This window comes from Phoxinus phoxinus (assembly GCF_949152265.1).
Source record: "Phoxinus phoxinus genome assembly, chromosome: 20".
NCBI lineage: Eukaryota > Metazoa > Chordata > Actinopteri > Cypriniformes > Leuciscidae > Phoxinus > Phoxinus phoxinus.
In genome coordinates, this window is record NC_136895.1 from 25,467,420 (window position 1) to 25,479,797 (window position 12,378).

The 12,378-nt window shown below is 40.4% G+C and overlaps 1 protein-coding gene across 4 annotated transcripts in view; it reads right to left on the bottom strand.

The window, feature by feature from the left end:
* Positions 1-12,378, bottom strand: part of LOC306987861 (uncharacterized protein) — a 434,965-nt gene that overhangs the window by 11,149 nt on the left and 411,438 nt on the right. For 2 of the 4 annotated variants that reach the window (XM_079592458.1, XM_079592457.1), the window contains 6 exons: positions 3,739-3,831; positions 3,490-3,624; positions 1,490-3,383; positions 1,132-1,224; positions 874-972; positions 44-118 (listed from right to left, as the gene is read on the bottom strand). In XM_079592458.1, the coding sequence (XP_079448584.1) occupies positions 44-118; positions 874-972; positions 1,132-1,224; positions 1,490-3,383; positions 3,490-3,624; positions 3,739-3,831 (2,389 nt within the window). Of the gene's footprint in view, positions 1-43; positions 119-873; positions 973-1,131; positions 1,225-1,489; positions 3,384-3,489; positions 3,625-3,738; positions 3,832-6,839; positions 6,946-12,378 lie in introns of those variants that run through there. The other 2 variants (XM_079592460.1, XM_079592459.1) reach the window with 2 other exon arrangements.

Below are 12,378 nucleotides of genomic sequence, written 5' to 3' on the forward strand. Positions count from 1 at the left end.
GAAGGATGAGTCCTAAACTAATCTCCTAATAAAACATGGTTACCTTGTTTGAGATGGGCATCGTCCAGGTCTACCATGGAGGGGGATTTAGGTCTACCCACATGTGCTTTCTGGGAGCCTATAATAAAGCATTTCAATAATCAATTATTCAAGTCTTTACCTGAATAATAAGAACATGCCAATGCTTTATTGTACTACTTTGCAACGCTATGTTAATTCTCTTAAAATTGCACTCCAGTGTCTTTACAATAAATGTGATATTCTTATGACTTTAACTTAAAGGGATAGTTCACTTTGAAATTAAATGTTGGTATGTTTATCTTACCTGAAGTGCATCCAAGATGTAGGTGTCTTTGTCTCCGCAGTAGTTTCAATTTTTATATTTTTAGGTCAAACCGTTCTTGTCTGTCAGTCATATAATGCAGGTATATAGGTACTGTCTCTAAAAGCATGCAGAGATGTCTCTAATAGCATCCAGAGAAAAATTTCCCATCGTAAGTGCACATTGATGGCCTAAGACACGAAACAAGCGGTTTGTGTGATAAAACCAACAGTATTTATATCGTTTTTATCTCTTTTACACAACCACGTCCAAGTGATCTGTTTACTTAGTCTGCGCAAGCGCCGTAGAGCACCTGCTGCATGCTTTTGGAGACAGTACCTATATACCTGCATTATATGACTGACAGACAAGAACGGTTTGACCTAAAAATATAAAAATTGAAACTACTGCGGAGACAAAGACACCGACATCTTGGATGCACTTCAGGTAAGCTAAAACATACCAACATTTCATTTCAAAGTGAACTATCCCTTTAAAAAGCAGACAAAGATTAGCTGAGGCCAAGACTTTAGTCAAGTGAGTTACTATACGTTTTCTTATACCCTGGTTGGCCTTATTCTTTGAAGATACTTTGAGTACTTCGTCTTGAGGTCCACCGTCTTGAGGTCCCTCGTCTTGCAGGTTGCCTGCTGATAGTGGAAAAAACGAGCAACAATCTGAAGTACAGCACAGTGACTCATGCAATCGCTGAAATGTACACTTCCTATCCAGCGTAATTATCCAGAGTAATGGAGTAAAGGCAGAGCTGGAGGAATAATAATGAATAGAATTTGAATAAACGCATGTACCATTCACATGATCCTCATACTCATGACTTCTGCAGCTTGAAGTTTGCGGTTCTGCCTCATCACTGGAACTGTTGCTGGACACATCCATTTCATCTGAATAAGACAAAAGCATAAAGCTGTTGAATGCCACTATCACATAATTTCTACTTCATTTTCTCTCGATGTGGCCTATCACAAAAATCTGTGAAGCTAAACTTCTAGTGCATTACTTCTGTATTAATTTACCTGCCAATGTTTGATATTTTAGGAAATATTGACAACTCTCCTAATACTCTACTACAGAATATACATTATTGTGAAATACAACTAATTATGATTACCAATTGTGTTAAAATGCATATTAGACAATTATATTTACCTTCTGGATCTATTGTTATACCATCTAATCCTTTACCCTGGAGTTCAGGCAGTTTTCCTTTTTCCATTGCAATGAGGAGTTTACTAATCTTTGCAAGCTGAAGAGTGCTTTCAGGGAGGCGGTAGAACTCCCGATGAACTCGGATATCATGGCCAAGGAAGTTGGCCAGTTGATCCATCTCATTGTCTTTTAGGTTTAATACTGTGGACAATGTAGCTACTTGCTTACGCAGCTTTGTTGAGCAAAGGGCATCTGGATGCTTTGCTCCACTGGCTTGGGCATACTGGCGAATACAGTCTGCACCACGATAATGAGACAGAGCACCTGGACGAGCAAACAAATGCTGGTTTTCAACAGGAACTTGACACTTTTCTCTCATATTTACAAGGAGATCCATGGCCACAACCATATTAGGGGTCAGCAACACTGGTACCTTCCTCCCCCTCTTACCACGTATTTCCACCCGTTGGAAGTACCCACAAAGCTTTTTCTCAAAGTCACTGAGTCCCACAGCGATATCTTTGTGCATTGGTGCCTGGTCTCTAGACGTGTAAGATTGAATATTCATCTTGGAAACCTCACCCTCTCTTCGTCTATTAAAAATAATGATCTGTGTTAACATGACTTTGCAAAGAGTAGCAAAGTTTTTGCCATTAGGTTTTTCTTGTAGGGCATCCACATACTCCTGCTGTTTTGAGTTTAAAAATGAGTGCAGTGTTTTGACATCCTCTGTAAATGGTAGGACTTGTGGCTTATTCCATTTAGCTTCACCCAGAGTAGTCAGTGCAGCTGCAGAAACTACCTCATTCCATTTGGTTTCATACAAACGTCTGAAGTTTCGTGCAGACTCTGCAGCCGTGTCGCGTCCTGACATCAGTGCATTGCATTCCATGCAGTTGGCAATTTTCACCAAGCTGTGTCCAAGCTTCAGTGCCAGTGATGGAATCTTGTAGGTGTTTGTCTCCTCACTGAATCCTGCCACTGCTCTCACTGCTTTTATAACGTGAGGAAAGTTGCAGGGTTGGATGAAGTCCTCCATATTATGAATGGGTGTCAGTGATCTGGCAGTGATGAGCAACCTTGCTACTTCCCTCATTTTCTGCCTAATATAGTCATTTCTTCCTGAATGTGACTTCAGCCTGTTGTACATCTGCTCCCCTAAAAGAAGAATGTATCGATCATTTCTGACAACATTTGAAACTTCATCATTCACCATCTCACAAGCAATGGTCCATAGACTTTTGCTAACATCCACTGGTGGAGGAAGGGTCAAGCTGTTGATTGACTGAACTCTCTTCTGCCCAATTGTGCGGTTTTCATATTTGGGGTTCTGGGGGCATGTTCGGATGTGTCTCCATAGTGTCTTTCTGTTGTACAGACCTTGACAGTGGATACAGTGAGTGAAGTCATAGGTGGATTTTACTTCTTTGGGGCGTCTGCAAGCAACCATTTCCCCATTTCCGTTTTTTGAAACTGCAGCATTATGGGCAAAGTTTCCTCTACTTTTCAAAAGGCGTAATCTCACTCTTCTTTCCTTTGACCTTTTATCAAAGCTGAATGCCTTAGCTACCTCAAGTTCATTGCGATGAACAAACTCCAAGTGCCGTGCGATTTTAGAGTATGGCTTCTGACAATAGGTGCAATATTGTTTCTTCTTGTATCTATTTTTTTGCACTTTAGTAGGCATCGGTGTCACAGATGTGGAACTGTGATAGAATGAACTTGTACTCGTGTCTGTTGTACTCTTAAACTCTACAGCACCTCCCTTCACTGGCTCAGCATGCCAGATATTTAGTTCTTTACTTTCACAACTGTCGTCTGATGAGCTACCGTCGGTATCAGGGACATATTCTTTGTCACTGTAGTCAGAAAAGGAGGATTCCTCACAAGATATCTGTGGGGAAAACATTATTGTATTAAATGCCCCTATGAGGAATGTTAAGCAAATGAATACTGAAAGCCATTTCGATGCTCCCACCAACAAAAAAACTAGCACATACCTCAGATTCATCATTCTGTGAGTGAACAGCTCTTTCAGTTTCAGGTGTACTTGTTGACAGTTGTTCATAGCGTTGAGCACAATTGTCATGATGTTCTTTCAGTCTGTTTACCCGGGCAGCAAACCTATACAGTACCTGTGGTTTATAAATAGGTAGTTCAGAACTTGAAGTATGTTGAACTTTTTTTTTTTTTAAACTGGCCAAATGATCACTTAATTGGAGCTTGGTTAATGTAACGCATGGCATTACTTGTTCAGTTGGCTTCTTTTTCATTTTGGTAGGAAGGCATATATCTTCCTCCAAAGGTGTGTTCTCCTCACAGCGAGGGACTGCTCTGTTCACCTGTAAAGAGAGAACAGCATCCACTGTGAAAAAACACACTATATTCATTTCATACTGGAGAAACATCAGGACATCCACACACACACACGTGACACGTTTCACACCACATCAATGTCAGTACATTGGACGGGCTCTCATTACACACTCATGGAATCCTCACACAACGTCACAGTTTAAAAATGAGGACAAACTATGGAAAGTGAATATTATATGATAGGGGTGGGCGATATGGCAAAAATATCATATCACAATCAATTCTTTTTCATATTGGTTTTACTATTTTGTAAATGACTGAGCATTACAGCCAAACTAATATCCCTATTTTAAAAACAAAGCCTTAGGTAAAAACATATAAAATAAAAAAGATAAAAATCTTTGTCATTATTTGTTATTAAAAAGTAAGAGCAAAGATACACATTACACATATACAACTTAATATACAAATGAAATAAACAGTCAAGGCTCCAGACTAACTTTTTGTACTAGGAGCGTTGTAGCCCCTGACTGAAATTTTTAGGAGCGCAAGCAGAAAATGTAGGGGCACATCTTAAATCAGCTTTTATCATGCAATCATTCAAATTCCCCCCAAAATACTGTAATACTGACAAATTATGATAATTTACTGAAAAATTTAATAAATAGACTTAACGTACAGATATTACAATGTGCAGTTTTATTTTAAGTTTATCTTAATTGTTTGAAAAGTATTCAAACAATATCTGGTAGCACTGGGGCTGACAATAAAGCACTAAACTTAATTGAGGGTGTAGATTAAATTAATTTGAATTATTATCATTCATAATGTCTTAATATTAATTAAAAAGCAAAACGAGTGAAATTTATATTTTATATTAAATTTATATTAGGGAGTGAAAATAGCCAATAAGCATCCTACTCTTTACAATGGTAATTAAAAAAAATTAAATAAGTGTTTAAATAAAAGTTTTCCTACATTTTAAATTTAGTTTTAGGGCAATCTTTGAAGGATGAACAAAAAATGTGTTTGTCATCACATTAAAAATAACATTTATAATATGATATTATAGTTTTGAAGTGCTGGAAAAAGATGTGTAGTACTAGTAAGCGTTTGACTATTTCTGTCACAGTACAATAGTTATGGTTAGACTTACTACATTAGCCTAAATCCATGGTGAATGTTGCTGATTTGTGGACTGAAAGCCTTCCATGAGTCTCTCTCCTGGTTTCCACGTCAGCGCGGTTTGATCTGATATCTGTGGTTTATAAAAGAGAACTCAAACTGGATCTCGCAGCGATGATGTTATTAATTCTGAGGCGAATTCAATGGATTTCTTCACTGGATCTCCAGAGTCTGGATCTCCTAGTAACAGTGTTGCGTGATCGAGATCGGCCCGCGACTGGCAAGTTCCGGGCGCTGCGCTGTCTATTATTGGCCCGAACTAATAAACGTTCCATGAAGCATGAATGAGTAGCGCATTTTCGTTCCGCTTTCATTTTGTTTGGATTCGCTGCTCTGCAACGCTGTGGACCTAGATAATTATTTGGTCGCACTGGCAGGAAAAATGGTCGCAAAATGCAACCAATTGGTCGCACTCTGGAGCCCTGACAGTGCTTTATTTTTTCAGCTACAGTAGGTGTATTTACCAGTAGCATTAAAGAAAGTAATTAAATTAACAAATATGAAAATAAAACACTTCATGTATCCACCTTATTCCTGACGAGCTTACTGCGTTTTGAATTATTGGTGTCACTTCCGGTTTGGGGAACTTCCTTTCAAAAAGACTGAAAGGAATCATTTCAAATCATAAGGTTGCCCTAAAAATAAAACTTACAACATATACTGCACATTTGTGGTCTGTTCTCCCGATTTAGTTTACGATATATGCCATTAATAATTCACTGGAATGCACGAAGAATCTCTCTTTTTTCTCCCAAAATCCTCACGGCTATTTCCAGGTTTATTTTCACAATTAAATACAATTTATTATCTGTCAAAATGACTGAAATCACTTTAAAATAGTATCACGGAATGCTGACGTAAATAAAAAATAAATTGTATTAAGGCAACGTATGTTACATAATACAGATTACCACAGTGATATTTAACCGTCCGTTATTGCTGTGGAAAGAGTCAAGCTTTTGGGATTATTCATGGTCTGTTGAAAGTACCTTGTTGATGCTTTTACACTTTTAAATGTCCTTTTAATGTTCAATGGTTGAAGGGTAAGTAGAATAATGTAATGTCATTGTACACAGTTTAAAAAATATATATTATTGCGTCCACAGAGCTAGTCTTTCACTGGTTGTTTACAGCTTAACGGAAGTTACACCCATAATTCGCGCAAAGCGTCATGGGGCGTAGGAATAATGTGGATAAATTATACATTGATTCTTATTAAAGCTAGTATTACATTTCTCAGTCAAGAGCAGTGAGTGATTTCCACTTTGTGTTTTGTTGTTTTATTAACACTAAAGGAATAGTCCCCCAAAAATATACATTTGTCATCATTTACGCTCTCAAGTTGTTTAAAACCTGAATAAGTTTCTTTCTCCTGTTGGAAATAAGTTATTTTGAAGAATGTGGGTAACCAAACAGTTGCTGGTCCCCAGTGTATAGTTTTTTCTCCTCAATGGGGACCAGCAACTGTTTGGTTCCACATTCTTCAAAATATCTTCTTTTGTGTTCAGCACAAGAAAGAAATTAATACAGGTTTGGAACAACATTAGAGTGAGTAAATAATGACAGAATGTTCATTTTTGGGTGAACTATCTCTTTTTAGAGACAAGCAGCTGCATGTTTACTATTAGGCTACTGTCTCTTTAAGACCTGCACGTGATGTGTCAAATATGCACGCATATATGACACGCACCAGATTTTCTCTAAAATGTTTGCTTTTACTTAAGACACCAACTGTGTTTATGTAAATATTTTGTGTATTTGACAGTATTAGCGCAACAAGACTCGAAAAATAACCTGTTATACTGGCTTTTAGTGCCATGTGACATGGGTTTAGTGCAAGAGATCTAACCTGAGAATGGCTCTCCATCGTGTCAGAAGCTGTGGATGAATGGTCACTGTTGCGGTCGGTGCATTGGTCACTATTTGAAGGCCTGGATTGGGACAAATGACTCCCAATCTGATTAAATAAGAACATACACATTAGATCAGCGCAGAAACAACCAGTTACAAAGATAATCAACAGCAAATGGATCTGTAACTCTTTACAGTCATTCCGGTTACGTGTGTGAAAGCATACAAAACACATTCCATTTGATTCCACACTGATCATCCATAATTAAGACAAACACACTATATTCATTTCATACTGGAGACACATCAGGACATCCACACACACACACGTGACACGTTTCACACCACATCAATGTCAGTACATTGGACGGGCTCTCATTACACACTCATGGAATCCTCACACAACGTCACAGTTTAAAAATGAGGCCAAACTATGGAATGCGAATATTATATGAGTATTATAGTAATAAAAAACTAGACACTTGTTTAAAGAGAGGACATAATTCACTTAGTAAACTACAATGTATGAATACTTAAAAGATCTGTAACATTAATGCGGTTGCATAAAGTACAAGTCAAAACAGTTTCATGTAGGGATGATATTATGGGATCAATATCCCGTCAAAAGTATTGCAGTCACGGATCAAAAAATAATAAGTGTGAATCAAAAATCATTTTAAAACACATTTACTTATATTTTAAAGGTGAATGTGATTGATCGTCAGACAGGCACAACTATAACAGGTCGTCGTTAGGATGACAAATTTAACGATAACGGATCGCCAGGTAGACGTAGGCCTATACAGGTGCAGGTCGGGTTGCAGGCACACATACAGTATAACAGTGTCCTGCCACTGAACGATTTTTGCCAGCTCAGCTGACGGTTATCCTCCCCTGTACGAGTGAGCATCAGTAGCCAACCATGAGTCGCATTGGAGTGACGTCAACTCTAGTCTTCTATTGATTGGCTAGAGGAGGAGCTGTCAATCTAGAACTAGTGGACCAATGGTGACTCTTAAGCCCGCCCTAATTTACATGAAACTCGAACCGCAAAACTTGGAAAAGCAAGCGCAGAACGTGGAAAGAAGAGCGGAGAGTAAACACCACAAGTGTACAGAAAAATAAAATATTAGCAGAAAATATAAGAGAGCACAACGTGCAGAGTAATAAAACTAAGGAAGACATAATTAAGAAAACATGAACAAAAGTTTAAGTTTTGTGAAATAAAAATTTTAATGAGTTTAACGTTATTCATGCTTGTTATTTTTTTAATCACGCTTATTATATATGGATCCGTGACCACGTTTGTTTGCTATTCTGATAATTTTGCATTATTTTATTAAGTTTCTGCAATATACTTTTACATGTGCTTTTAAACTTTTGATTCACCCTTTTTATTTTTTGATCCGTGACCGCAATACTTTTGACGGGATATTGATCCCATATGATTGGCTGTACGGTTGAGTTCAGTGATTGGTGTTGATATGGGCAACCAATGGTTGTCTCAATTTGGTTAGTGCTTTCGCCATCAGTCCATGTGACATGGGTTTAGTGCAAGAGATCTAACCTGAGAATGGCTCTCCATCGTGTCAGAAGCTGTGGATGAATGGTCACTGTTGCGGTCGGTGCATTGGTCACTATTTGAAGGCCTGGATTCGGACAAATGACTCCCAATCTGATTAAATAAGAACATACACATTAGATCAGCGCAGAAACAACCAGTTACAAAGATAATCAACAGCAAATGGATCTGTAACTCTTTACAGTCATTCCGGTTACGTGTGTGAAAGCATACAAAACACATTCCATTTGATTCCACACTGATCATCCATAATTAAGACAAACACACTATATTCATTTCATACTGGAGACACATCAGGACATCCACACACACACACGTGACACGTTTCACACCACATCAATGTCAGTACATTGGACGGGCTCTCATTACACACTCATGGAATCCTCACACAACGTCACAGTTTAAAAATGAGGACATTATTATAATGTTAAAAATAAGTCTTTTGAACAATACTAAAATAGATTAGATTTGAATTTTACTGAGGGTGTAAATGGATCAATATGCCCTATGCGCCTTATCAGAAGATCAAAAGCTTGACTTAAAACAAAAATGTCTACCTGTTCAGTTGGCTGGGGACTCCTGTTCATTATGGTAGGAAGGCATGAACCCTCTTCTGATGGTGTGTTCTCCTCACTGCGAGGGGCTGCTCGGTTCATCTGTAAAGAGAGAACATGGTCTGAATATTTGAAGCCCATTTCAACAAAAAAAATATTGTGTATGACTGCACTATGCAATGCTGTCAAAACTGCATCATTATTATTTAATAGAAGTCCAGAGACCGTTTAAGTTGTTCTGTTCATTAGGTAATACAACACAAAAAGTCAACTAACACATAACGCAACAATACCAATAAAAAATAAATAGAGACCTAATTACCAGAGTACGCCATGGCCAGTTTGAATCTCCATAGTTGTATGTTAATTCTTCTCCTGAAGCTATGTCTTTAATTGAAAACAAACACAGATGGGGTTTGCCTTCAATACCTATTTTTTTCATTTTACAGTTAGAAGTCTTGTAATTATCGTTCACTAGTCTCCCGAGTGAACCATCTTCTTTTGAGGCATCAATGCTAAATGGGAGAGAGGAAAAAACATTAAATTTGTTTTCAATAAGTAAGTAAAAAATAGTCAGTCAAAATGGTTCCCAAAACCTACCACCATTGTCTTCCATTCCAATCAAAGTCAAACAAGAAGGTATTTTCTGTTTCATTGTATCTATTCTGTCTTGTTTGGCTCTCCTCTTTGGAAAGTAGCTCTCCGCGGTATTCAAGAATGAAGCATCCTTTGTCAATGGACATGCTAGCAAACACACCTCTACCTAAGATAGAGATAGCAAGGTGTTGAATATTAGTGTCTCTGTAGAAAATACAGAAATTTTTTCAGCTACAGTAGGTGTATTTAACAATGGCATTCAAGAAAGAAATTAAATGACCAAATATAAAAATAAAACACCACATAGACATCACTGTATAAATTATACATTGATTCTATTAAAGCTACTATTACAAGTTCTCAGTCAAGAGCAGTGTGTGATTTGCTCTTACATTCAGCACAAGAAAGAAATGAATACAGATTTGGAGCAACATTAGAGTGAGTAAATAATGACAGAATGTTCATTTTTGGGTGAACTATCTCTTTAAAGACAAGCAGCAGCATGTTTACTATTAGGCTACTGTCTCTTTAAGGCCGGCGCAGCCAGAGTTTTTCAACGGCTCTTGGCGCATCTAATTTTTTCTCTCAAATGTGTGCTTTCCCTTGAGACATTACCAACTGTGTTTATGAAAACCTTGTGTGTATTTGACAGTATTAGCGTATAAGACTTGAAAGATAACTTAGTCCAGTAATCAAGCGCTGTTTGACGTTTTAGTGTGTTGCTTCGGGTGTAAGCGCTCAGAAAAGAGCACGTTAGTAAGAACAGCGCAACAGCACGCAAATAAAATGTTTAACCGGCAAAGCTTTATTGCACAGGAAAATAATGAACTGCAGGGTCCCGTGAGTGTAACTCTACAGCTGCATTAACATGTGATGTGTGAATGTACGGCGCGTTGTACAGTAGCTGTGTTGAGACGGAGGCGCCAAAACTGAACTGATAGAATGCACTGCAGCACGATACTACGATATTTCTTCAAAACCAGATCGTGGAGGCATTTTAATCGTCCACAATCAAAAACTGTGATATCGCACACCCCTACTTCCAACATCTGGTCAGTTTAAACGTGTAAAGTTGCTCATTCGGTTGCACAGCCAACAACAGGAACTGTTGCAATAATAACGAATCATCTTAAGAATACCAGTAACTAGGGCTGCACGATTAATCAAATTTTAATCACGATTTTGGCTTCCCACGATCAAATTTGCGGGATCGTGCGATATTTAAAACGCGTCATTCTGTTCATAGAACAGTACTTTATAGTATTATATACCAATACTTTAACAGTAATAAATATATATTTTTTTTTAGCAAAGCCAATCTAGTGCTCCGTAAACCACTGTCTGATCACGTGAGTCCATGAGCCAATAATCTGAGTTGTTTCATGCACAGGGACAAAAGCGAAGCGCACTGTGCGCGAGAGAACGAGTGTGTCTGCGCACGAGCAATAGTGCACGAGAGGCCGATTGTGTCTGCGTGCGAACGATAGTGTGCGAGAGAGACCGATTGTGTCTGCGTGCGAGCGATAGTGCGCGAGAGAGAACGAGTGTGTCTGCGCACGAGCAATAGTGCACGAGAGACCGAGTGTGTGTGCGCGCGAACGATAGTGCGCGAGAGAGACCGAGTGTGTCTGCGTGCGAGCGATAGTGCGCGAGAGAGAACGAGTGTGTCTGCGTGCGAGCGATAGTGCGCGAGAGAGAACGAGTGTGTCTGCGCACGAGCAATAGTGCACGAGAGACCGAGTGTGTCTGCGCGCAAACGATAGTGTGCGAGAGAGACCGATTGTGTCTGCGTGCGAGCGATAGTGCGCGAGAGAGAACGAGTGTGTCTGCGCACGAGCAATAGTGCGCGAGAGACCGAGTGTGTCTGCGCACGAGCGTTAGTGTGCGAGAGAGACCGATTGTGTCTGCGTGCGAGCGATAGTGCGCGAGAGAGAACGAGTGTGTCTGCGCACGAGCAATAGTGCGCGAGAGACCGAGTGTGTCTGTGCGCGAGCGATAGTGCGCGAGAGAGACCGAGTGTGTCTGTGCGCGAGCGATAGTGCGAGAAAAAGACCGAGTGTGTCTGCGCGCGAGCGATAGTGCGCGAGAGAGACCGAGTGTGTCTGCGCGCGAGCGATAGTGCGCGAGAGAGACCGAGTGTGTCTGCGTGCGAGCGATAGTGCGCGAGAGAGCCTGAGTGTGTCTGCGCGCGAGCAATAGTGCCTTAGAGAGACCGAGTGTGTCTGCGTGCGAGCGATAGTGCGCGAGAGAGCCTGAGTGTGTCTGCGAGCGAGCGATAGTGCGCGAGAGAGACCGAGTGTGTCTGCGCGCGAGCGATAGTGCGCGAGAGAGACCGAGTGTGTCTGCGTGCGAGCGATAGTGCGCGAGAGAGCCTGAGTGTTTCTGCGAGCGAGCGATAGTGCGCGAGAGAGACCGAGTGTGTCTGCGCGCGAGCGATAGTGTGCGAGAGACCGAGTGTGTCTGTGTGCGATCGATGGTGTGCGAGAGAGACCGAGTGTGTCTGTGTGCGATCGATGGTGTGCGAGAGAGACCGAGTGTGTCTGCGTGCGAGCGATAGTGCGCGAGAGAGCCTGAGTGTGTCTGCGAGCGAGCGATAGTGCGCGAGAGAGACCGAGTGTGTCTGCGCGCGAGCGATAGTGTGCGAGAGACCGAGTGTGTCTGCGCGCGAGCGATAGTGTGCGAGAGACCGAGTGTGTCTGCGTGCGATCGATGGTGTGCGAGAGAGACCGAGTGTGTCTGTGTGTGAGCAATAGTGTGCGAGAGACCGAGTGTGTCTGCGTGCGATCGATAGTGCGCGAGAGAGA